Here is a 27,582-nt window from a genome sequence, read left to right as displayed (position 1 = left end):
GATTCATTATACATAAACATAACACAGTCAAAAAAAAATCCGCTTTCCCAAACTTTATTAAAGAAAAAGCAATGATGGTAAATCTCTAAAACATAGTCAATTTTCTGGGATTCTTCCCTTGAAAATGTGATGTTTGATTTTGAAACACATACCACGGTGTGCATGGTTCCCAACTGTACTAAATAGGTGAGAGGCTGAAATCCTAAAAGGTTCATCTTCCAACTTTCCCCAGTCTGTGGTCTGTCTTTGGATCAGCAATAATTGCCTGAACAGCTACTATGGCTTCATTAATTTTTGTCTGTAGCTCTCTGAGCTCTTCTATATGCAGCAATCGCAGAATCTGAGCAGCTTCATTAAGAACTGCATCTGTTTATAAGAAACATGGCAAAATTAATAACTTTTGTATTTCAGACCATTTACTCATTTCCCCCAAAATGTTCACCAAGTCTAAAATATTTTGAATTAATCATCGAAATAAAATCACTTACCTCCTGTGTCAAAACCAAGAATATGCTTGTCTAAAGCAACAGGCAACCCCTTTAAAAAAAAAATGGACAAAATGAGACTATAGTTAAGTATCACCTCTTTTCTTATCTAAAACTAAAAAGCAGCTAGCTATTATTTTAATCCTTTTAGTCACAGTAGCAAGGGGAATGAGAGTTCTCTTTAAATTTGCATTTTGATGTGTTTCTTTTCCCCCCTACTATAACCAGTTAGGAAAGAATGGCCTTTAAATAGAGTGGGAGGCTAATTCCATAACCCATCCAATCCTTTAAGACCAGGCATATAAAATGGCTCCTTTTTGCTGTAGTGCTCCTGTCACTACTGCAGGGCTGCTATTATTCCGTTTTACCTACCGTAAGCAGCAGTGCACAGGGCAAATGGAATAGGACTATTTGTAATATTATTTTCCTGAGCACATTAATTTGTCTTTGCAAACTGCACAAACTTAACACATAGATTTTCAACCAGAAATCTTAACAGATTATCTATATGTAATATATATAATTTAACTTTCAGCAGTTCATTTTGAAGTTACTTTATATAGAATATAAACCATTTAACCTCTCAGCACCTACATCTAGATATACCAGAGGGTGGTTATGATGATGCCAAACTATACTGAGTTCACAAAACTATCAAATAAAAATAAGGACAGGCAGTCTAGACTTTCTGTCGATTATAATGAATAAAATCATTACCAGTAAAAGAAGGTCACTATACTTTCAATGCTATAAATGCTAACTTGTCACTACTCAATTCTTGCCTAATCTATTAATGAAAATCTACCTAGGTTCCATCTGCTTCAAAACAGCTAATAAACACACTATGTAAGTACAGAAGGAAATTCAGCAAAACTAAAGAGTAGTCTTGTACTATGCTAGGCTGTACCAGAGGCTTTATTTTCCCTCTGTCTGCCCAAAGACCAAGGAAACCTCTATGGCTAAAGAGGACCACATGCTAGTTATGAACGGTTACAAACAAGAACACAACTGTAAAACTTCTCCACTGTATTATTTATAGCATGGAATCTTTTGAGATGACATTAAAACTAAGATTTATTTGGAGCACTGAAAATAAAACTAAATTTTACTTTGCAAAAAGCAGCAGTGATTCGGCTATGTCCTTATTTGCACTGCCTTCCAAACCATAGCTTTACTGAATGAATTTACTCTCTGTTTATAGTGTGGGAGAAATAGGCTGATCTTTAACCCAATTTCCAGTGGCTGGATTCACACATAATTAATAAGCCAGTAAGAATCTCTAAAAGAAACTAAGTGTCTTTCAGAGGGAGTACATTTACCTGGCATCAATAACCTTTTAATAGAGGACAAATGACATTGGGGAAATTGAGGCAAAAAAAAAAAAAAGGACCAGGGTTCAGGATGGTGGTGGTACCAAAGGCAGTCGCTGTAACATCTGTACAGCAGGAAGGGGGAATTTTCAGGCAGCTGCTGCTAACCGATAGGACATTCTCTGTACTGCCCCATAGTCCATGAGACTTTAGGGACATTTAGATTTCTGGTACAGTTTATCTAAAAACTTCCCAGAATTATTAGATAGTTATGGTGTAATTTTCTCATTCTACAAAGATGAGTTTTAGTTACCTGTACCCTGAACCTCACACTCTAGTAAGCCTCTCTATCCCCAATTCACCTAGAACATCAACTACATCAACTAGCTCATGTAAACCACCACACACGAATCCTTGTCTCAACCATGTTATCTACTAGGTGACATTATGCAAGTTACTTATGTTTTATGCTAGGAAATAGAAAAGGTAAAATGAGATTTCTCTAAAGAAACAAATGACCAAGTGTAGGATTTAGGTCAAAAAGAAAAATATTAAGAGTGGTTGTGTCCTGTTTCCCAGCAATTAGTCAAAATAACCCAGTATACATTTCACAAGTGCACATTCCTTTAAATAAACTTCAACTAGGTACATGCAGTGATTTACACTGGTAGACTCGTTGTGCCATTGCAGCTTCTCTAAGGTATGAAGGGAGATAAACATGAGTTCATTTTTCACTCAAAATGATTAGACACAATTTGTTTAAAAACCACATTCAATCCCCTTGAAGTAAGTTATCCCTTCTCTGGGCAGTTCTAACACAGAATGGTATCTTAACCTTTTGCACTCGGATGTCGAGTGTGACTTGACACGGTTAGCATTAAATCTCGAGTAGAATAAAGGAATCGAGAAAAAAGCAAGCGAAGGGTTAAGCAGTAACATGCAGAGTTTAAACCCATGACAACACCATAAACTTGCATTAATAATTACTTTAGACTTTATTTAAAAAAAACAAACATACCTCTTTTGCTTGATTTGCTTTAGCAACTGCATCCTGTGTCAGGCGTTCCTGGACCAAAATGCGAATTGCCTAAGAAACACAAAAATATTGTTTTTAGTTTTCACTGGCTGTTCGTCATCTTTTCTTCTCTGAGTCTAGATAAGAAGGATGCCCAGTTTGATCAAGTTAGAATTACCTAGTTCATTAACAAACTCCCCATTAAAAAAACAAACATACTGTAATAAAAGTTCTCACATTTAATATTTAAAATGTGAAATGATGCCTAAAACAATTTAAAACATTTTTTGAATAGGTAACTCATGTGTGCAGTAAAACAAAAAATTTAAATAAAGAAGGACACATGCCTCAACCATCCCTCCAGAAGACAATCATTGTTACCAGATCCTTGGATTCTTATTAAAGTGCAAGCATACTCAGGCAAACATGTGCACAAACATGCAATCTCTGACACGAAGGGTAGCACATCACACACACTGTCCTTGCTTTTTTCACTTAATTATAGTAAAATGTTTTCAGGTCTTTCATAGAACATGTTTTTTTCATCACCAAGGAATTTTATTCCAGCAGACACAAGTACATAAATGCATCTGCATTAACTAAAAAAAAAAAGATTTTTAAATGGAATTTTAACTAATGGATGACAATTACAACTCAAAAGTAAGTGTGAAAACTGGAAATTTTTTTTAAATAATAAAAACGAATCAAATGCTACATTTGAGAAGATTTACTTAAACCAGTCTTTAACAGTGCTTGCAAATGGTGGTGGTCAAACAGTTAATATACTGATTCTCACACTTGACAAATCTATGAAGATGTTTTCCATGTTGTTATGCATTGTTTGAATGCTTCTTAAAATAACTCAAAGGACAATCATGAACTAGGATAATAATTTTATTAAGCTTATGATTATAGCTGACGTTTACTTTTTCCCATTGGGTGTTTAAAGTATAACAAAGAGAACCTCCAAAATGCTAAGTTGTTTTTCTCCTCCCAGTTTATGATTAAAGCTGATGTGAATACTACAGAATTGTTCCAAACAATTTACATAATTGCCTAGGTAAGGAACAAGCCTTTGAAAGGGCTAAATTTAACTAAATACAACATTTTGTCTTTTCTGAGAAAATCAAAGCTGACATTTAGAGTCAGCATACAGAATAATCTAGGAACAGAATAGTCTTTCCCCTGTTACAACTGCCATTTATTACATACAATTCTAAATAGTAGAATAAATTAAGGCTTAATCTTTCTTATGGGTAGAGTGAAATTTATTTAATTCACTGCAAAGTAATTTACATGCACAAGGTGTAGATTTTTATGAGAAACTAAAACTTTAATTAAACTAAAATAATGTCCAAGTCTGGTATCGTCAGTACCACTCCCCTCCCCATTATACTGTCACAATTACTTATCATAAATTTTCTGAAATATGAGTATATTTTTCCTCTCAGAAATAAGACACCTTTTCAGACCACTGGAATCCCTGAAGTGGAGGTAGGAACTGAGGGCCTATCTAGGAAGGGTGACTAGGAAAACAGAAACATTCTTTCCTCCTCAAAGACATTTTGGGATATGTACTTTTGGCCAAATTCAACATTACTAATTTGGCATGTTCCACTATCTTAATGAATACAGATGATGAATATTTGAAAGGACTGATTAAACTTAAATAGGGCGATTTAGGAAATGTAGAAACGACAAGGTCAGAATGCCTATGTTAAAATCCTGGCTCTATGATTTTTTGTGTCATCTTGGACATTTATTCTCTTCAAGTCTATTTCTTCATATACATATTAAAAAGAAAGACATTAGCATCTACCTCTAGGATTTTGGGAAGGATTGGATGAAATCATCTTTGCAAAAGGATGTGTAAACAAAATGGCAGGAACACAGTAAATACTCTTTGATATTAGCTGTTATTAGATAATCTAAAAACAGATTAAATCTGCTTTATGTTCCACATTCCTCCACATTTTAGTCATCAACCATAAATTTAAATATAAAAAAGTTGATTTAAAAAAAATGAAGTTTAAATACATATGTATGTGTATATATATGTGTGTATATACACACACACACACACACACACACATATATATATATAATATCTGTCAAGAATAAAGAATATGAAGCTGACCTTAAGCATTACCAGGTAATCATCATGACGTTGAATCTGAAGAAGGTTAGCCAAAGCCATTACACCAGCCTTAAAATCAGGATTATTAACTAGAAAAAATTAAAATGGAAACTTAGAGCTCTGCAAACATATAATTAGACAGATATGTAAACATAAATTTCTAAGAAACATTTTGAATTTTCCAGTCACAACAAATCTCAATTTTTAAAACTTCTGACCGGAGCAGTGCAGGGGCATCAACAACTAGGCAAAGTGATAAGATTAATGGTTTTCTTATTAATCAGCCAAACTGAACAATCCAATAAATAACTAAATTAACTCATAACTTTTTCTGCAAGGCCCATTTATGCAGCACTTTTAATTAACATTTCTTCCCAAAGCTATTCATTTTAATACATAGATCCCTTCAACGGACAGTTTTCCCAAAACCTTTTCTCTAAGCAGCAGCTCTCAAGTGTCCAAGCAGCTCATTAATTCACAAGAATAACTCAAATTATAGGTCACAATGTATCAGCGAAAGAATTACTTAACGTATTATTATAATGCAAGTAATTAGACTCTTTATACTTTTTAAAGCAGAATTACTAAAAGACATCTGGACTTAAAACAATTAAATATTTTACCACTTTCTCATAGTGTCACATTAGATTAGAAAAAATGTTATGTTACCAGGAAGCAAACAATCACCATACAAATCAAAACCTCCACATTACTATGAGAAGATCAAAGAACAGCATTTCAATATTCAGATATTCAATTATAAGAGGAAGGAGACAGCACATTGTAACTGACAATAAAAAAACCCCCAGAGAATAAAATATCCTCACAAATGCTACCTGCAATGAAGTATTCTTAACTTACTAAAACCAAGTAAACCCAGACTTCATTTTAGGAAATAAAATCATTTAGGAAACCAAAAATGTTGATCATCTTTATGCATTTATGTGGTCATCTCCTCTTATCCAAAGGAGATCCATTCCAAGACCCCCACTGGATGCCTAAAACTGGGACAGTACCTAACCCTTTTTATACCACTAGAGGCCCAGTGCATGAAAATTCGTACATGGGCCGGGGGGGGGGGGGGGGGGGGTAGTGTTCCTCAGCCCAGCCTGCCCTCTCACAGTCCAGGAGCCCTCAGGGAATGTCCTACTGACGGCTTACGCCGCCCCCATCACTCCGCTGCTGCTGCCACTGCCAGCCAAGGCGGCTGCCTGAGCCCCAGGCCTTGCAGCCACGTGAGCCCATGGCTCCCGTGATCCCCGGGCCTCGCAGCCGCTGTGGCTTTGTCCAGATGGACGTCCGGAAGATGTCTACCTTAATTAGCATATTACCCTTTTATTAATATAGATGTGTTTTCCATATATATATATTTGTTTTTTCATTTAAAAGAAGCTCTTTACGACATCTCTTTGGCATATCCAAATTGCCAACATCACGTCTCATGTTTTGGGGCCATTATGTAGCATAAGGTTCCCTGAACACAAACAATGGGATACCATGACAATTGATCTGATAACCCAGCAGATACTAAGTGATTACAGTGTGGATATGCTGATCAAAGGCTTGATTCATAAGCTAGGCAAGAGAGTGCAAGACTTCACCATATTATTCAGAACGATGTGCAATTGTTTATTTGAATTGTTTATTTCTGAATTGTTAAAGTGAATTGTTTATTTCTGAAATTTTTCATGTAATATTTTCAGAGCAGTTGACCACAGGTAACTGAAAGCATGGAAAGTGAAAGTGCAAATAAAGGGGTCTACTGTACTTACCATCCAAATTGATCAATGGCTCTGCATTTTTAGCTGCATTGTCAGCATTTTTTGTATTGTCAGATACTGAGTCCTTATATTTTTCAGCTGAAAATAGGCAAAAATGCAATTTGTAAAACAGCAACTTAAAATAAACATTGCTTATTTATTGAATCTGAGCCAAACTGATTATTATAAAACAACTCATCCAATCAAAATTATTTTTGCTATTAAAAAAATCTAACAGAAGACAATATGATTATAGCTTTCGAATTAAGTTGAAATGATTATTGAATCTTTACACAAGGATCTTTTCATTAATATCTTTAAAGGTAATATATATCAAACATTACTTAAATCAAACATGTCGCCCTGACCGGTTTGGCTCAGTGGATAGAGCGTCAGCCTGTGGACTGAAGGGTCCCGGGTTCGATTCCAGTCAGGGGCATGTGCCTTGGTTGCGGGGACATCCCCAGTAGGGGGTGTGCAGGAGGCAGCTGATCGATGTTTCTCTCTCACTGATGTTTCTAACTATCTCTCTCCCTTCCTCTCTGTAAAAAAAAAAAAAAATCAATGAAATATATTTTTAAAAATAAATAAATCAAACATGTCAAACATACGGCCCGTGGGCAACATGCAGCTCACAATGAATATTTTTGCGGCCCAGCCAATATAACGGTATGTAAGAAACGCTTTAATAAAAATTTCTAATAAAAATTTCGTAACTTAATTTTTACAATATCCTGTTATACATAACTAGTGACCCGGTGCACGAAATTCGTGCACATTAAAGGGGGATTAATTAGAGGAAATAATTTAATATTGCAATTTGCCCTTTCTCTATAATAGAACTGTCAGAGATGAAAGAAAATTAGTAAAATGTATATGAAAACCTTCCTCCTGTCAGAGTCTGGGACACACCATGGGACCCAGAGTCAAGTCCCCGCCCACCCACATGCACCCTGGCCGGCCCCTCCCTATTGGGCTAGATCCAGACCCAGCCAGTCCCACCCTTGTCAAGCCCTGCTGGGCAGGGGGCATAGCCTCAGGTCCCCTGGCCCGGGGCCAGGACAGGGGGCGTGGCCTGAGGTCCCCCAGCCCAGACCGGGACGGGGGCATGCCTTGAGGTCCTCCATCAAGCCTCGCCAGGTGGGTGACACGGCCTGAGATTCCTTGTCAAGCCCTGCTGGGTGTGGGGCATGGCCTGAGGTCCCCCGTCAAGCCCCGCCAGGTGGGGGTAAAGGTGGGGGAGCAGCCTCAGGTCCCCTGTCAAGCCCCACTGGGCGGGGGCACGGCCTGAGTTCCCCCAACCCAGCACTGGGGGTGCACCTTAAGGTCCCCCATCAAGCCCCCCTGGGTGGGGGGCGCGGCCTGAGGTCCCGTCAAGCCCCGCCAGGCGGGGGGTGCGGTCTGAGGTCCCCAAGCTTGGTGCTGGGGTGGGGAGCATGGCCTGAAGTCCCCTATCAAGCCCCACCTAGTGGGGGGCACGGCCTGAGGTCCCCCGGCCTGGCGCTGGGGTGGCGGGAGTAGCCTGAGGTCCCCTAGCCCAGCACCAGGACGGGAAGCGCACCTTGAGGTCCCCCATCAAGCCCTGCTGGGTGGGGGGCGCGGCCTGAGGTCCCCTGTAAAGGCCTGCCAGGCGGGGGGTGCGGTCTGAGGTCCCCCAGCCTGGTGCCAGGGTGGGGGGCACAGCCCGAAGTCCCCTATCAAGCCCCACCTAGTGGGGGGTGGCCTCAGGTCCCCTTGCCTGGCACTGGGGCCGGGGTGCGGCCTGAGGTTCCCCCCACCTGACGCCAGGGCGGGGGCAACAGCCTGAAGTCCCCTGTCAAGCCCTGCCAGGTGGGGGGTGCAGCCTGAGGTCCCCTGTCAAGCCCCACGGGGGCGGGGGAGGGGGTAGCCTCAGGTCCCTGCTGATTGCTTGTTAAGGCTCCTTATGGAAACTTGGCCTCAGCTGTGGGTGCAGCCATCTTTGTGATGGAGTGATGATCAATTAGCATATTCCCTCTTTATTAGATAGGATTATTAATAAAGAACTACAACCTTCACTAATTCCCTTACACGCCTTATGCGCAGGCGCACCATTTCTCCCCACTAATACTAGCAGTGAATATTTTAGCAGCCGATTGCCACGTCATTAGTCTTGGACTGAGTTGTTTGGTGTGTGCAACAGGAAATATTTTGCTTTCGGAGCACAAGAAAAATAGGTTTATTTGCGTTTCGCTTATTAATTTGTGTAGTTATTCAGTGTCTGGTAAGTTAATGTTCAAGAAAAAAATATTAATTTTTATTAAAATGTTCTATTATTTTATGTTAACGATTACTCATTTATTCCAGTCCTTTGTATTCAGCATGTCTTTATCGAAATAAACCTACGTTTCTGTGAATATTGAAGCTTTTGTTTTTTTTGTGGCCCACATAAACTTAAACCTTGTTCATTTGGCCTGTGTTAGCCTTTGAATTTGACATGCTTGATCTAAATGCTTGCAAACAAAGTCTGCTTTCACGGCTTCCTCTGAAACTTGTAGGGGTAAGGGTAAATGTAAGTTACTTGAGATTAAATGCAAACTCACTAAAAAGTAAGTTTCTTCCCAAATCTTTTGAAAGCTGTATATAAACCCAAAAACTTTTATAAAAAAAATCAGCACTTCAAATAATACACCATCATATACAAACCTAAACCTATTTCATGGAGACCTGAAAGCCAGAATTCCAAAGGTCGAGTTTGCAACTTTTACTTGAAAAATATTTAATAATACACTAAATGTAATGTCCAAATGCCATTTTTAGCTATAATGCTTAGATGATTTGCTGTTGAAACGAGAGAAAACAAAAGCGTTAAAATTTAAATCAGACAGGAGATAGCTTACAGGAGCTCCTACTGGCCAAATCTGGGATAGTGTAAACATCAAGATACACTATTAATAAAAAAAGATTATAAGCCATTGAGTAAAATAAGAATCCACAGGGAGAAACCAAGATGGCGGCATAGATAAACACCTAAACTGCTGCCTTGCACAGTATCAAAACTACAACTAAAAGACAAAACGGACACCATCCAGAACCATAGGAAAGCTGGCTGAGTGGAAATTCTACAACTAGAAGGAAAGAGGAAAACACATTGAGACTCAGAGGGGCTGCAAAAGGCTGAGGTACGGAGCCGTGCGCGCGCGCGCAGGTAGAGAGGACGGGCAGCTGACTGCACGGGCGGCTGAGTGCGTGGCTGGCTTTCTACAGCGGGAGGGAGATGGAAGCTCCCGACTGCACTGAACTCCAGTTCTGGGCGAGTTTCTGGGAACCCAGACTCATTCGGGGAGAAACTGGACTGTCTGGCAGCGGGCGGAAATCGAGGGTAGCTTTCTCTCAAAGGGGCTTGCAGCGATTACCAAGGGACACTGAGACCCAGGGGCCTCATAGGACAGGGCTGACGGGAAGCCAGGCTGTCTGCTCCGCCCTGAGACTCTGCCCCATCCAAGCTGAGCACAGAGGCTTTTGCAAGTCTTCTCCCATAAGGGTGTCTCCAGCACAGAAATTCTCCCAGCGTAGTCACAGCTGATCCTCACAGCCAATTGGCCTGGAGGTCAATTCCTCCCAGTGATACCAACAACAATCAAGGCTTAACTACAACAAGGCTGTGCACACAGTCCACAAAGGGGTGCATCAAGAGTGTCCACCTCAGGTAACTGGGGGAGGCTGAGCCACTGGGCCATACAGGACACCTATCACACAAAGCTACTCTACCAACTCAGGGAAGCAGCGGAAATGCGGAGACAAAGAAACATCACAAATGAAAGAAATGGAGGAAAGCAAACAACTGGATATAGAGTTCAAAACCACAGTTATAAGATTTTTCAAGAATTTCCTAGAAAAGGCTGATAAATTTAGCGAGACCCTTGAGGATATGAAAAAGGACCAACTAGAAATTAAACATACACTGACTGAAATAAAAAGTATTATACAAAGACCTAACAGCAGACTAGAGGACCGCAAGAATCAAGTGAAAGATTTGAAATACAAAGAAGCAAAAAACACTCAACCGAAAAGCAAAAAGAAAAAAAGAAGATAATGTAAGGAGCTTCTGGGACAACTTCAAGCATACCAACATCCGAATTATGGGGGTGCCAGAAGAAGAGAGCGAGCAAGATACTGAAAACCTATTTGAAGAAATAATGACAGAAAACTTCCCCCACCTGGTGAAAGAAATAGACTTACAAGTCCAGGAAGCGCACAGAACCCCAAATAAAAGGGATCCAAAGAGGACCACACCAAGACACATCATAATTAAAATGCCAAGAGCAAAAGACAAAGAGAGAATCTTAAAAGCAGCAAGAGAAAAACAGTTAATTACCTACAAGGGAGCACCCATACAATTGTCAGCTGATTTCTCAACAGAAACTATGCAGGCCAGAAGGGAGTGGCAAGAAGTATTCAAAGTGATGAATAGCAAGAACCTACAACCAAGATAGAATGGAAGGTCAGATAAAGAGCTTCACAAATAAGAAAAAGCTAAAGGAGTTCATCAACACCAAACCAGTATTATATGAAATGCTGAAAGGTATTCTTTAAGAAGAGGAAAAAGAAGAAAAAGGTAAACATAAAAATTATGAACAACAAATACATGTCTACCAACAAGTGAATCTAAAAATCAAGTGAATAAAAAATCTGATGAACAGAATAAACTGGTGAATATAATAGACTCAGGAGCATAGAAAGGGAGTAGACTGACAATCCTGGGGGGAAAGGGGTATGGGGGTGCAGGAAGAGACTGGACAAAAATAGTACACCTATAGATGAGGACAGTGGAGGGGGGGGGGTTTAAGGGCAGAGGGTGGGGTGGGAACCGGGTGGAGGGGAGCTATGAGGGGAAAAAAAGAGGAACAATTGCAATAATCTGAAAAATAAAGATTAAGTTTAAAAAAGAATCCACATATCCAAACTAATCTAATTAAACAAACAAACTGGAAAGACAGGAAAAGTTCCTCCTTAAAGTAGAAAGCCAACAAGTAAATGTAGAAAGAATGATGGAATTACAAAAACATCATTTGGCAATCATCATCTGCATAATTGACTCAGATGAGAATCATCAAATGGAGCTAAACCTAGTTTGAGGAATAAAAGCATACTGATATCATCTCAAAGTATCTCCCAACAATAAACTTATTTATTACAAAGGAGAAATAGTAACTTTAGAATGGAGAAGCCTTAACCAAGTGATCAGAGTAATAGGACCAGTAATAGGGACATATCACTAACACAGGCCTCCTGATAACATGCACTTAGAAGAACAAAACATCACACTTCTGTGTTCTTAACAGAAATACAAACCCTAACTCTAACCATGAGGAAACATCAGATAAACCCAAACTGAGGAACAGTCAATAACTAGTTAACTGACACGCATTCAAAACGGAAACCATCCCCACATGCCATAGATGCTTATGATATACAAAGGGTTAAATATATGTCAGTCTCACGAAGCACAAATAAAGAATGAGGAACTTTTCCAGATTATAGGAGACTAAAGAGCCATTAACAACGGAATGCAACACATGATCAAAGATTGCATTTTTGTTTTTGTATAAAGAGTATTATTGAGTCCAGCCAGTGGTTGAGTGTCGACCTATGAACAAGTCAGAGTTCGATTCCCAGTCAGGGCATATGCCCAGGTTGTGGGCTCGATCCCCAGTGTGGGGCGTGCAGGAGGCAGCCAATCAATGATTCTGTCTTATTATTGTTTCTCTCTGTCCCTCTCTGAAATCAATAAAAATATATTAACGAAAACAAAAAATATTATTGAGACAATTTATAAAATGTGAATAACAGCTATAGAGAAGAGTAGTGAATCAAAGTTTATTTCCTGATTTTGCTAACTATCCTGTAGTTATGTACATTTAGGAAATGCACATTAAAACACTTAAAGCCAAAAGAGAACCACCTACAACTTAGTATCAAATGGTTTAGAAAAAATTATGTATGTATATTATATATAGAGAGAAGAACAAGGCAAATGAATTAAAAGTCAATATTTACAGAATATGAGTATAAGAAAATTTGTTGTATTCTTGCAATTTTTCTGTAAATCTTAAATTATGTCAAAAAAAAAGTTTGGTTTTAATCACTTAATTGACAAGCTAACAAAAACTTTTAAAAGTGCTAAAGCACAATACAAATTTACAATGGTTTCATCAAATAAGGATAAACATTTTAAATATTTGAAAAGTCAAGAAGAATGCAAGGAGTTAATATAAAACCACAAAAAAACAACAACAGTGCCTTCTACTGATAAGGGACAGTATTACCACTTTAGCCCTTTTCCCAAAAAGTCTGTTCTTACAATTCTGAACTTTAAGATTACACAAAAACTTGTTTTCTAGTTCAGACTTTTAATATACTTTTGATATAATTTACCTTTCAACTATAATTCAGCTAAAATTTCAAATAAAATTAAAGTATAAATTTCAATATCAAAAAATGTACTTTCAGATACAACATCAGTGTATTTATTTTATTAATAAAAAAATATCATGCTAACCCAGCTGGCACTGCTCAGTGGTTGAGCATCAACCTATGAGCCAGGAGGTCTGCAGGCTCAATCCCTAATGTGGGGTGTGCAGGAGGTAGCAGATCAATGATTCTGTCTCATCATTGATGTTTCTATCTCGTCCTCCTTCTCCATTCCTCTCTGAAATCAATAAAAATATATTTGGTACCTATAGTTCCTGGTACCTAGGTATTCTAAATTAAAGTATTATAAAAATGGACAAATGGGGAATAAATAAAAGTAAAGCAGAAATAAATTGAAATGTGACTACAATTTCATTTGGGAATAGCTGAAAAACACTTTTGAAAAGCTGGAGAATACTTTGTTAGAAATTAACATAAGAGTTACCAACTCAAACCAGAATAAAGACTGCCCTAAAGGTCCTAAAAATCAACTAATGCCACAAAGGCTTATGATTACAACATTTATTCATAAGTATTTTCTTTTTAAACTAAAATTCAAACTGGAAAAAACAAAAAGGTTGGAGCTTTTAATATTTCTGCCATAAGGTTTCTGAAATTTAAGTCTGGAGTTGGTTGGTGCTCCATATTAGAATATGTGAATATTCAAATACTGTATTTGCCAAACATTAAAAGTCTTCTATTATATGCAAAGAAACAGAATCATGACTGCTCGCTCCCTTCCAAAGATGCCCATATTCCCAATCCCTGGAAACTATGAATGCTACCTTACATGGCAAAAGGACTTTGCAGATGTGGTTAAATTAAGGATTATCCAGGTGGGCCCAATATAATCACATCACCCTTATAAGAGGGAGCAGGATGATCAGAGATGTGACAGTGGAAATAGTCACAGAAAGACTAAAGATGCTATGCTTTTAGATTTGAAGATAAAGGGACAAAGTCAAGGAATGCAGGCAACCTCCAGAAGATAGAAAAGACAAAGAAAGAAATGGATCTCCCCCTAGAACAGTGGTTCTCAACCTTTCTAATGCCACAACCCTTTAATACAGTTCCTCATGTTGTGGTGACCCCCAACCATAAAATTATTTTCGTTGCTACTTCATAACTGTAATTTTGCTACTGTTATGAATCGTAATGTAAATATCTGTGTTTTCCGATGGTCTTAGGCTCTACAGCAGCGGTTCGAACCTGAAAGAATCTGTCAACAACCTGACAGTAAGACAGATGGCTGGGCTTCTGACCTCCAAGACTATAAAATAATAAATTGTGTTTAAAGTCACTGAGTTTGTGATAATTTGTTACAAAGGCAATAGGAAACTAATAGAGGTACAGTACCATGTAGGAAATAAAACTGAGTAAGAGCTTACAATTTAGTGGGGCAAATAAGAAATAAGCAAAATGGAAAGTGAATGACTTAAAAGGTATAGAGTTAAAAACTATGCAAGTTCAGAAGGAAATGCTAATCGGCATTTGTGCTGGATCTTATAAGGATGAGCAGGATTTAAAATGTGTAGAGAATAGAGTGAAATGGCATATTAGTCAAAGGAAAATGTAAGCCAAGAAATGGAGGGAAGAAAAAAAAGAGATGTAGAAAGGAACCAGCATTAATCTAGTTTGGCTGGGATATCAAGCACATGAATACTGGCTGGACACCAGTTATCAAAGGCCTTGAATACCAGCCTAAGGAGCCTGGAGTCCCTTTTGGAGAAAAATGGAAAAGCAATAATGCTTCTGAATATAATAGGAGGTGCTTTTTTTGGAAACCAAGCATAGGATTCTAAAACAGATTTGTTTTTAAAAGTTAGCTTGATGGGCCATGCTGCTGAGAATAGAGGGTGATGCTAAGAGACCAGTATGAGAGAGATTATAATAATCTCAGTAGAAAGTGATAAGGGACTGAATTAGGGCAATAGTAGTTTTTTGTTTTTGTTTTACTATATATATTAGTATTTAAAAGCTTCCAATAAGTATCTGTAACAAAACGATATTACACATAAATAATTAAATAAATTGACCTATAATGTATATTGGCACTAGACATATGTTTCAGTTTCTTGTGAAATGACCTGCTGCAATCAACATTCTGAAATCCTATCAAGTCTTGAACACTAACAATTCAACTTGAAAGGCTAAGGTGCAGACTGTGAAAGATGAAAAATTTACTAATGTAATAAATACTACTTTTTGAGAAGGCATAAAAAAGCTTTCTCCAGAAGACATCATTTCTAAATTCTAAAAAAACAAAAACAAAAATCTAAATACCAATGAAAGACAGTGCTTTTAACTTCTTATAATAATAAAAAGGCTCTAATTTTAGAAAATTCTTTCCCAGACAATTTGGGAGTTAGGGGGGATGGGAGATGGGTACTAGACACAAGAATGGTTACCAAAAAGTAAGTTTTTAAATAGATACTGAAAAGGAACATGAGGATATAAAAAACTTAAAATGAACCAAAAGTAAAGACAAAGAAACACAAACTGGTGTTCCCTACATTTTTACACTCCTTTCCCAAACCCCCCTCCCTCTTTAAAACATACATTCCCCACAAAACATACCGTTATCTCCATATTCAAGTCTAACGGCTAAACCAAGAAGCCAGTCAATTGCTTCTTGTCGATCTTGAATCTTGAAAGGACAACTAACATCTGTGAGATACTGTGAGAGAAAAAAGAAAATCACTTTTTAGTCACAAAATCAAAAAAATGATAAGTTAAAAGATACCTTAGTTTGGATCTCAAAGAATTTCTTATAACATTTAAGTGTACCACCTTAAATGAAGTATTTCCATCATACTTTTTGAAAATTTTCTTTTGCAGATTCCAGACTTAGAACTTCCTCATTTTATAGATAAGAAAATTGAGGTTAACACTTGCCAACAGTCACATGACTTAGATCTGGGACCTGAATCTAAACTTTCTGATTCCAGGTCTCAATACACATAGAGTAATTAAATAAAAAGGACTTTAAAAAGGATATAAAAATAAAGCAAGAGATTTAATTTTTAGTTTGAGGAAATCCTTTGGAAGAAGCAAGGAGAAATGGCAAAAGATAAAAAGAAGCTAAGTTGTATGAATTAATATGTTGCTATTTAGACAATAGAGCCCCAGAAAGATAAAAAAAAAAATGCAAAGAATGCAGTGTTTTTAAAACCACTGGAAATAAATTTCTCAGACTTAATAAAACATAGAACAAAATGGAAGAGGTTGGAGATTAAAAATGGTGGCAGAGTAAGTGTATGCTTCACGGACATGCTCCCAGGAACAAACTGGTATTACAATTAAAATAATGAAAAACTTCCTGAAAAATCAATGGAAAACTCGCAGGAGAACCCTGACAAGGGAGGACCGGAAGTGGAGACCGAATAGAGACTGGTAGGAGGGATGGAAGTTCGAAAGGGCTGGCTTGGTGCCCACAGACAGAAACTGAAGTCCCAGAGAGATATCTCAGCTGTGGGGGGTTGCCACTGAGAACTCTGGGGTCTAATTCCCAAGCTGGGCCCCCCAGCAGAGAGCACCAAAACTGAGGGCACCCACGTAACATCTGGCTGTGAAAAGCAGCAGCGTGCTATCTGCCAGAGAGTAACAGCTGAAAATTCAGGCACCCTCTTAAATGACCAACGCACAAAATTCCTTGTGGAGCCACCCACCTTGTGCTCCGGCAGAGGGAGGGTGAAGTGGACTGGAGCTGTGAGAGCAGAAGCCAGGACTGGGGACTGGGGATAGAGCTCAAAAGGCAGACACCCCAAGTTTTCTGGGCTGAGTCATTCCCTCGTGCAACATAGACATCAGCCCTGCCTGGGGGAAAGACAGTAGACACACCCTATTGGAAAACACCTTGCCCTGAGGACACTTAAGAGATTAAAAGTAAAAATTAGCCTCCAGGCAGAAGCAACTGCCCCACCCTGTTAAAACAAACAAACAAACCAACCAACAAAAAACTCCCTGCACACCTGAGGACAATTGCTCTGGGGAGCAATTCAAGTCGGAACCCTATCAGTCTGTAGGTGGAGGCAGTCTCTGGAGGCTTTGAGTCTTTAATTTAATTAGTTAGAAACAGCCTTTAACAATGTCCTGCACAAGAGATTGAGAGGTGTAGAGGATCTACCTAAAACATAGTCACAGACCCAAACAGAAAGCCAAAATGAGGAGACAAAGAAACAACCCCCAAATGAAAGAACTAGAGAATTTTCCAGAAGAGATAAATGAAGCAGAGGTAAGAAATTTATCTGAAACAGAGTTCAGAGCAATGATGATAAAGATGCTCAAAAGCATGAAAAAAGATAGAACTATGAAAAAAGAACCGTCTGAGATAAAGAATACCATCACAGTAACGACCAGCAGGCTGCCTGGGGCAACCAGTTGGGGGCAGGGGGCGGGGTGGAGCACCAGTTGGGAGTGACTAGGTTGCCAGTTAGGGGCGATCAGGCAGGCAGGCAGGTGGGCAGTTAGGAGCCAGCGATCCCAGATTGTGAGAGGGACATCCCCCGAGGGGTCCCGGATTGGAGAGGGTGCAGGCTGGGCTGATGGGACCCTCCCCCGCCTTCCCCGCACCAGGACTCTAGTAACACAAATAAAGAACACATTGGAAGGAATACACAGCAGGTTAGGGGAAGCTGAGGATCAAATCAGTGAATTAGAAGACAGAGTTGAAAATATCACTCAATGAGAAAACCAAAAAGAAAAAACAAAAAAACAGGAGGACAGCTTAAGGGAGCTGTGGGAAACGTGAAACATAACAATATTAGAATAGCAGCTATGCCAGAAGAGGCAGAAAGGCATAGAGGAGGTGTTTGAAGAAATAATGGCAGAAAACTTCCCTAACCTGGAAAGTTCAGAAGGCACACAGAACCCCAAACAAGAACCCAAATAGGCCCAAGCCCAGACAATCATAATTAAAATGCCAAAAATTGCCCTGACTGGTTTGGCTCAGTGGATAGAGCGTCGGTCTGCGGACTGAAGGGTCCCAGGTTCGATTCCAGTCAAGGGCATGTACCTTGGTTGCGGGCACATACCCAGTGGGGAGTGTGCAGGAGGCAGCTGATCGATGTTTCTCTCTCATCGATGTTTCTAACTCTCTATCCCTCTCTCTCTTCCTCTCTGTAAAAAATCAATAAAATATATATAAAAAAATAAATAAATAAAATAAAATGCCAAAAATTAAAGACAAAGAGAGAATCTTAAAGGTAGCAAGAGAAAAGAAAACTATTACCTACAAAGAAGTTCCCATAAGGCTGACACCTGATTTCTCATCAGAAACTCTATAGGCCAGAAGGGAATGGCATGAAGTACTCATTATCCAGACTCATCAAGAAACAAAGAGAGAGGACCCAAATAATATCAGAAACGAAAGTGGAGGAGTAACCATTGACACCACAGAAATACAAAGGATTATAAGAAAATACTATGAACAACTATATGCCAACAAACTGGACAATGTGGATGAAAAAGACAAATTCCTAGGAAAATACAATCTCCCAAAACTGAAACAGGAAAAAATCAAAAAACCTGAATAGGCCAATAACAACTGATGAAATAGAAGCAGTTACCAAAAAACTCCCACCAAACAAAAGCCCAGGTCCAGATGGCTTCACAGGGGAGTTCTACCAAACATTCAAGGAAGAACTAACACCTACACTCCGCAAACTATTTCAGAAAATCCAAGAGAAAGGAATACTTCCAAACGCTTTTTGAGGCCAGCATTATCCTAATTCCATAACCAGATAAAGACACTACAAAGAAAAAGAATTAAAGGCCAATATCCCTGATGAACATAGATGCTAAAATCCTCAACAAAATATTAGCAAATTGCATCCAGCAATATATGAAAAAGATCATACACCATGATCAAGTGGGATTTATTTCAGGGATGCAAGGCTGGCACAATATTCGCAAATCAATAAACGTGATACATCACAAAAACAAACTGAAAGACAAAAACCACATGATCCTATCAATAGTCGAAGAAAAAGCATTCAGCAGAATCCAACACCCATTTTTGATAAAAAAAATCTCAGCAAAGAGGGAGCATATCTCAACATGATAAAGACCATTTATGACAAACCTACAGCCAACATCATACTCAATGGGCAAAAACTAAAACCATTTCCCCTAAGAACAGGAACAAGATAAGGACGTCCACTTTCACCACTACTGCTCGAAATAGTAATGGATGTGCTAGCCATAGTGATCACACAAGAAGAAATAAAAGGCATCCAAATTGGAAAAGAAGTAAAATTGTCATTATTCACAGATGACATATTGTACATAGAAAACCCTAAAGACTCCATGAAAAAACTACTAGACTTAATAAATGAATTTGTGAATGTTTACTTTAAAACAGCTCAATGATGGAGAAAATTGTGGCTAAAAAATTCACATTATTGCCACTTTGCTTTGGTCCAGGAATATCCCCAGGAAGGCTGCCTTTTTATTTTTTTTAATAAAATATATTCTTTTTAAAAAAATGTATTCTTATTGATTTCAGAGAGGAAGGTAGAGGGAGAGAGAAACATCGATGAGAGACAATCATTGATTGGCTGCCTCCTGCACGCCCCACACTGGGGATTGAGCCCACAATCCAAGCAGGTGCCCTTGACAGGAATCGAACCCGGGACCCTTCAGTCCTCAGGCTGACACTCTATGCACTGGGCCAAACTGGCTAGGGCCAGAAATTTTTTATATTGTAGTCCCCCATTATCTGCAGGGACTATGTTCCAAGACACTCAGTGGATTCCTAAAACCTCAGACAATGCCAAACCCTACAAATTTATATATATACTCACACCTATGACAGTTTAATTCATAAATTAAGTAAAGAGTTAATAAAATAGAGCCCTAACCGGTTTGGCTCAGTGGATAGAGCGTGGGCCTGTGGACTGAGGGGTCCCAGGTTTGATTCCGGTCAAGGGCATGTACCTTGGTTTCGGGCACATCCCCATTGGGGGGCGTGCAGGAGGCAGCTGATCGATGTTTCTCTCTCATCGATGTTTCTAACTCTTTCCCTCTCCCTTCCTCTCTGTGGAAATCAATAAAATATATATATATATATATATATTAAAAAAAAAAAAAGAAACCGCAGTGTTTCCAGACAAAAATATTTCTAATACTGAAAGCTTGGTAGAAAGCGAGAAAATAATTTACTCTAAAAACAAAAGGAAAGTTTAGTCCTGAAATTCAGCTCTTCTAACACTGATTATTTTTATTTGAAAAGAACAAAGTAATTTGAAGCATGTCTGTCTTTATATAATTTTTAGAAAAGCTCTCTGTACTTTTATTTTACTTTCTAATTCATTACCTTTTCAAAGAACTTGGGCCAGTCGCTGCTGTGGATGTTTCTTAAATTACCTCTGTCTTCAATCTTGTAGTGTCTAATCTTCTGGTCTTCAAGCCAAACAATAAAGTTTCTAAATTCTGTTTCATCTGCAACAAAAATACCATATAAATTACTAGAAGCACTTCCTTCACCTCAAACAAGTGGTTATGTGGAACTTTTAACTCCAAAAATAAGAAGTTAATCTAGCTGCTCAAAGTAGAGGTGGAAGTGCAGACTTTGGATCAACAGATCAAAAATGTTCTGCTCATATTTTGGCCTAAATTCAAATTCTGGTTCCAGACACTTAGTGGTTGTGTAAACTTGGGCTCATCACCTTAATTTTCTCTGCCTCAGATTCTTGAGTTACAAAATGGAGGTAATAATAGGGCTTACCTTATAGTGTTGTTATGAAAATTAAATGAAATAAGATTAAAAACAGTGTCTGGTAGATAGTTTTGGCTACTTCAGTGTTATTATTCCAGTTCCTTTGGAGAGAGAGACGGGGCAAGGTTCAATGTATAGCAAAGTAATAATAAAGCACAAAAATTAAATGACAGCACATTAAGTGCACACATGAGAAAGTACACGTTGTTTCATTTAATCCTTCCACACGCTGTTGAGGTAATAGCCCCCCCCCTCCCCCGCTTCCACAGATGAGAAAAACGGAGGCTCAAACCCTGATCTAAACTCTATTGCCACTCATCCTTTTTTTGTCCAATAAAAGGCAAGACAGAAAAACGAGATTCTATTAAACGGATATGCTTCTACGGAGATCAACAAAACACTGCTAATCCTGCTTAGGAATTACTTTCCTCTTTCAAAGCCAAGCTTCCATTATGAAGTCTTGAGAATTACACACGGAATGGTCCGCGTAGGGCAGGCTGTGTACCTGGATCCCTTTCAAACCGCGGTGGACAGCAGTTCAGTAACAGTGGGTGGCAACGTCGATGCCTTAACATTTTTGAATGCTGCAAAATCCAAACACCTTGGTATTTACAAGGCAACCACCCCGTGTACCTGCTATCAACTTTCTGGTACGACCCACACAAGGGAATGAGCCCGTCCCTACCTCGCTTACTCCCACACCGTCGGTCCGGGACGGGCTTCGGGACGTCCTGTCTGGATTTCAGACAGCTGGGTGGGTTCCCAGTGCCCCCCACACCCACCCTCGCCCAGCGGTTCCCGGCGGGCAGTCAACTCGTCTTCAAATTACTCAGCGTCCCCCTCAGTTCCCAGCCCGGCGGAGCCCACAGCAGGTGCTCCAGGGGTCGCCCCATCCATCACCCGGAAGCCGTGGAGGTGAAGGACTAAGTTATTAGGAAGCGAATCCTTTCTCTCCGTGTGCTGGGCGCTGGGGGGAGGGGAGGACCGTGTTGGGAGTTTAGCAAGTGCAGAAAGTGACGGGGCCGAGGAGGAGGGGGTTCGGGGGCTCCGAAGCCCGGGCGTGGCTTGGGGGGTCGGAAAACAGAGGTGCTCAGAGGCCGGGAGGAGAGCGCGGCCCTGGGACCCCCGGGGGAGACGGCCGCGGAGGGTCCCGGGAGGGAGCCCAGCCCGGGTCGGACGCCGAAGAGCGCGGCCGGCAGCGGGGTCCCCGGCCGCGGGGCAGGCCGGGACCAGCGCCTCACCTTTGCAGTTGAAGCCGGCGGGGTTGTGGTAGTCGAGGGCCGTCAGCTTGCGGCGGAACATGGTCCTGGCTTCCCGCTCGGCCCCCCGGGTTTCGGCCGGGAGAGGAGGGGAGAGGAGCGGCGAGGAGCGGCTGGCGGCGAAGCTCCCGGCGACGCGGCGAGAGGGCGGACACGCGTCCGGACGCTCTGAAATGACGGCAGCCTTCACCAATCGTGGCTTCGTAAAGGCGGCCGCCGGCGAACGCCCACCAATCGCGGCTTCGGCTGGGGAGGCGGGGCCACGTCGGGCACGTCGACGCTCAAATAAACTTTATTGTCAGCTTCCTAGTTGTACAATGGGCAGAAAGCCCCTGAGAAGCCACTTTCCTCTAGTGTTCCAAGCCAGTTTCTCGTTTTCCTCACCTTCTTGATACAGCGTGCAGAGAAGAGTATATGTAGAATTTCTACAACGGGACACTGCTCATTGGCTCATAGAATTACTCTTTAGTATTTTCAGTGTATTCATTCATTCATTGAATGCCTCCCACATAATAGGAGCTCTTCTTACACGGCCACTACAAAGATCCCTTTCAGATTAGTTTGGAGTGATCCGCAAGTAACATACAACTATAATATTATAGTTACACACATCACCAGTTATATATGTCTCATTTCATTTCAACAGATTATAATTAAACAGTTTTAGCATGTGTGGGTCATACAAATGAGCAAGGTATTTTCAGGAAGTTTAAGTGTAATAGCAAAAATAGGCATGTAAATAGATAGTTGTAGTCTAGAGTTAGAAAGTGATAAGTTATGATAAGTACTAAGTGTGCTGTCAGATTAGAATACAAATTTAAGGAGGCACTGTGAGACAAGGTATTTTCCAATTAAAATGCTTACAGACTGAAGCAAGAAAACCAGCTTCAAGAGTGTCTTGCCTCAGACAAAATTTGATCAAAGTTGCAGCTATAATCACACACTCTGGTGTATGTTAGTTGTATAACTAATGAAATACTAGGCAAAAAAACAACAAAAAAAAACAACAACCAAGAACAAAAATAAACCTTTCAAAGAAGGGAAGATAATAAAGCAATCACTTATATACAATTGCAGATAATACATTTTTTTTTATAAAGAGGAGAAAAGCAGCTCTTACATTTTATTTTCTGGAATTGACCCTTTAATGCAATTAAGTGGTTTGTTCCTGACCTTGTCTTTCCATTTCAGAACCCTAAGTTGTCAGCCACTTTAAACTGGTCATGAGCCCTGGCCACCCCCAGGTGCACAGGGAAGTTAGAAGAGGATTCAGACACACAGAATGCTGAAGGGACCTACCAGACTTGAGGAGGAGATAAAGCTAATTTTGGAAAAGAGATATTACAGATTATAAACATTCACTTCTCTTTTGTATAAAAAAAACCTTTGTCGGTCCGCCCCCCACCCCCCGCCTTGCATTTGAAGAAGTTCTTTGGCCTATCTTAAATGAAGTGTCCAAGAAGTGAATCTTAGGCAATTCCATTTCTGAAGACTAAGCCTTCTATGCACTTCAAGAAGGGGAAACCAACTTTTATTATTAACTGTCCTTGAAACAGGAATTTTAGGGGTAAAATAGGACAGGTTTAGGAAATTTTAGAAATTTTGGAAATTAAGGGGACCACGGAGGAAGCACAGGGCTGCAGAGCAGCAGAAGGTATATTTCCAAAGACTAGGAAAGCTGAAAAGCTGCAACAGGTCCATTTCCATAGAATGAGGGAGCTGGAAACAGCAAAAAGTCTATATTTACAAAATAAAGGGAAGGAAGCCCTTCATCCAGAAGGAGAGGAAGAAAGCCCAAAGGGAAAAGAAAAACAATAAGGAATTGGTGGAGGCGGGGAGGAGGATAGAACTTTGAACCCAGGAGTTACTATAGTAACCAGTCTAAGGGAATAGTGACCAATCATAGGAGCTATCAAGGCACCAGGATCTGCAACCTTTATAAGTCATAGGAAAAAAGGAACTCAGTGGGACTCTTCCCATCTCCCCACGTGGGAATCCATTCTATGGGATTCTTTCCCTCTCCCCTTGTGGGAGTCTGTACTTGTTCTTCAGTAAATCTCCACCTTTGCTATACCACTTTCTGTCTGTGGATTCATTATTCAATTCCGTTGGACAAAGAATATGGGTTCCAGTCCACAAATTTCGTTTAATCCTGAACTCCAGTCTAATGGTTGATGGGAGGTTTTATAGGTCATTAATCCATCTGTGTAATTATTTAACACAGGTGTCGTCTGCATGCCAGGCAGTCTTCTAGCCACTTTGGATTCACCTGTGAACTTATACACAAACTCCTCTGCCCTCAGAGAGCTTGCCACTTGACAAGAGAAGACAAATAATATAATTATAAGTAAGTAAATTGTTTAGTATTTAGAAGGTGAAAAGTCCTATGGGAAAATCATAAGAAGATAAAAGGAATAAGGAGTGGGGGCAATGGGAAATGATGCAGGCTGCAGTTTTAAACAGAATGGTCGGGTTAGGCTCATTGAGAGGGTGAAATGCGGAGATTTGAAGGAAGTAAGGGGGAATAAGTGGGGGAAGACAGTTGCAGATGGAGCAACCAGTGTAAACAAGAGATAAGAATAGTTTGTATATTTTTAAATAGTTGAAAAATCAAAAGGAGAATATAGGGTGTCCCCCCGCAAAATGTATACACACATTTTGAATAATTATAAAGGCAATGAGCTATCAGCTGTTAAAGTGCATAAATATTTTTTGGGACACCCTGTGTTTCATGACACATGGAAATTAAATTAAATTCAAATTTCAGTGTCTATAAATAAAGTGGGATTGGAACACAGACATGCCCACTTGCTAACTGGCTGCTTTGGTGCTACTAGGGCAGAAATGAATAGTTGCAACAGAGACCATCTGGTCCACAAAGACTAACCGTATTGTTTTAGAAAAGCAGAGGTGACAGTTTCACCATTATTACCAGGCCAACACATTATCAAGCGAGACAACAAATCAGAGATACCAGAAATACAGGTTGTTCTTTGAAGGTTATTTTCACAAATTGCAACATTTTTTAAAGTCCTGACAGTTTTACTAGACCCCTTTGTTTAAATTATTCTTCCAAGGACAGTGAACAGAACAAGTTGGTAACACTTTGGAATATACACAAAGTCTCTATACTGAACAGAAAAACAAGCTTGATGTTCTAACGAATGTTATTAATTTAACATCCATTAAATCAGATATTTTTTTTAAATATATTTTTTATTGATTTCAGAGAGGAAGGGAGAGGAAGAGAGAGATAGAAACATCAATGATGAGAGAGAATCATTGATTGGCTGCCTCCTGCACGCCCCCCCGCCCCCTACTGGGGATCGAGCTGACAACCCAGGCACGTGCCCTTAACCAGAATTGAACCCGGGACCCTTCAATCCGCAGGCCGACGCTCTATCCACTGAGCCAAACTGGCTAGGGCAATATGAGGACATTTTAAGTAAAATTCTATTTTGATGCAGGAACACAAATTCTCTACCTTCTGCTTCTAAGTCTCACAGAACTCTTCTGTGCTCAAATGATATGTAAAGCCCTGGGTAGCTCACTATGGGTCAATTCTGGAGGAAGTGAGATGTGGGAAAGGATGGAGAACATTCATTTATCAGTAGATGTTTACTGAGCATCTGTTATTTGCCATGCTAGACACTTGGGATATAATGTTAATGAAGACGGACATGATCCTCACCTTTATGGAGCTTTTGGCCAAATAGGGAGATGGAAAACAACAGCAACAAGGCAAAAGAGATAGAGGAGAACAGAAAGGGATCTACTTTTTTTTTTTTTTTTTAAGAGAGAGAGACATTGATTGGTTACTGGGGACCAAACCTGCACCCCAAGTGCATACCCTTGACTGGGAATTGAACCCGAGACCTTTCGGTTCTCAAGCCAACACTCTAACCACTGAGCACTGGCCAGGGCAAAAGGGACCTCCTTTAGACAGGTTGATTAGAGGAGGCCTCTTAGAGGAGGTGACATTCAGAGTGAGTCATGAATATGAGCTGTTACTGGATGTCCAGATGAGAGAAAGGGCTGAGAAACTAGCATAAGTAAAAACAGGTTTTGTCAGGAAGGGTGTGATATGGTGGATCTGAAGGCCGACCAGAGCAAGGTGTGTGGGCCGGTGCATGACAGATGAAGGGGAAATGAGGGTAGGGGAAGAGCGGGTGACAGAGATTCTCTTCATGACCAAACTCTAGCCAGGCTTCTCTAATCCTCTTCTCAACTAGGTCTCAATCTTGGCCTATAAAGACTTAAACAACCACTGACATAGTTTTAAGGCTGCATCCTAAGATAACTAGCCCCTTTGAAAGTGCCGGCCTGAAAAACTCAGGGCTGTCAAGAAAATTTTACTGTGTGTTCTAGCCATCACCTGAGGATAGGGCCTGTCACACGGGAAGACAGAATCCTAACTTTGAGAGTTGCTAGCCTGCAGTCACAGCTGGCCTAAATGCATTTGTACTGACTAGCCCTACGTAATCTTTCCCTTCTCTTACTGTCCTAAGCCCTTGTTTGCCTCCTCTCTCTCCTCCCTCATTTGTCCTTAAAAACTCCAATTCAGCCCTGCCGGTGTGGCTCAGTGATTGAGCCTCAACCCATGCACCAAGCGGTCACTGGTTCGATTCCGGCTCAGGGCACATGCCTGGGTTTCAGGCTCAATTCTCAGCACGGGGTGTGCAGGAGACAGCCGATCAATGTTGATATTTCTTTCTCATCGATATTTCTCTCTCCCTCTCCCTTCTTCTTTTTCTAAAGTCAATAAAAACAGATTTAAAAACAAACAAAAAACCATCCATGCACCTCTACAAATCCAGGTTGAATTCAGCTCATGATGGCTTCTTTTTCCCATTGCAGTAGTTATTACTGATTAAAATATGTTCTTCCCACTTTAACTATTGCCCAGCATTGTTTATCTTTGACACAGGTCAGCAGGGCCATAAAGGTCATGGTGAAAAGTCTGCGTTTTATTCTAAATGCAACAGAAAGTCATTGAAGGTTTTAAACAGGGAGTGACAAGCATCGACTGGAGTTTTCAAATCCTTCTGGCAACTCTGTGGAGAACAGAATGTAGCTGGTAAAGAGTAAGAATCGGGGGGGACCAGTTGGGAGGCTGCTGTGGTGGTTAGGTGAGTGGCAATGGTGAAAGTCAGAGCTATGCACACTATCTACAGTATTATAATGTGTACAAGAGGGATTAGCTGTTGCAAATTACCTTTTAGTCCAGTGATGGGCAACCTTTTGAGCTTGGTGTGTCAAACTTCGCCAAAAAACTGAGCATAACTCGGGTAGTGTGTCACTTTGAGGAAAAAACTAACTCCAAGACTCTAGTCACAAATGTTTCATCCTCAGGAGCAGCAAATGTTTCATCCTCGGCATGCGGCCGCGTGTCATCAGAAATAGCTATGCGTGTCAGTGCTGACACGCGTGTCATAGGTTCACATCACTGTTTTAGTCTCTTTTCAGC

The 27,582-nt window shown here is 40.1% G+C and overlaps 1 protein-coding gene across 1 annotated transcript; it reads right to left on the bottom strand.

The window, feature by feature from the left end:
* Nucleotides 1-38: 38 nt before the first annotated feature.
* On the bottom strand, nucleotides 39-22,270 carry RTRAF (RNA transcription, translation and transport factor). Its single transcript, XM_079768447.1, has 8 exons — nucleotides 22,098-22,270; nucleotides 20,455-20,579; nucleotides 15,717-15,816; nucleotides 6,720-6,806; nucleotides 4,948-5,036; nucleotides 2,814-2,882; nucleotides 489-537; nucleotides 39-366 (listed from the first exon to the last, which is right to left on the bottom strand). Exons 1-8 carry the CDS (start codon nucleotides 22,156-22,158, stop codon nucleotides 212-214), a joined length of 735 nt encoding a protein of 244 aa, XP_079624573.1. The 5' UTR covers nucleotides 22,159-22,270; the 3' UTR covers nucleotides 39-211.
* Between the last annotated feature and the right edge of the window lie 5,312 nt (nucleotides 22,271-27,582).

Source organism: Cnephaeus nilssonii (assembly GCF_951640355.1).
Source record: "Cnephaeus nilssonii genome assembly, chromosome: 4".
In the NCBI taxonomy this organism is placed as follows: Eukaryota; Metazoa; Chordata; class Mammalia; order Chiroptera; family Vespertilionidae; genus Cnephaeus; species Cnephaeus nilssonii.
The sequence above is the reverse complement of the archived record's forward strand: the minus strand, read 5'-3'. Positions and strand labels throughout refer to the sequence as shown.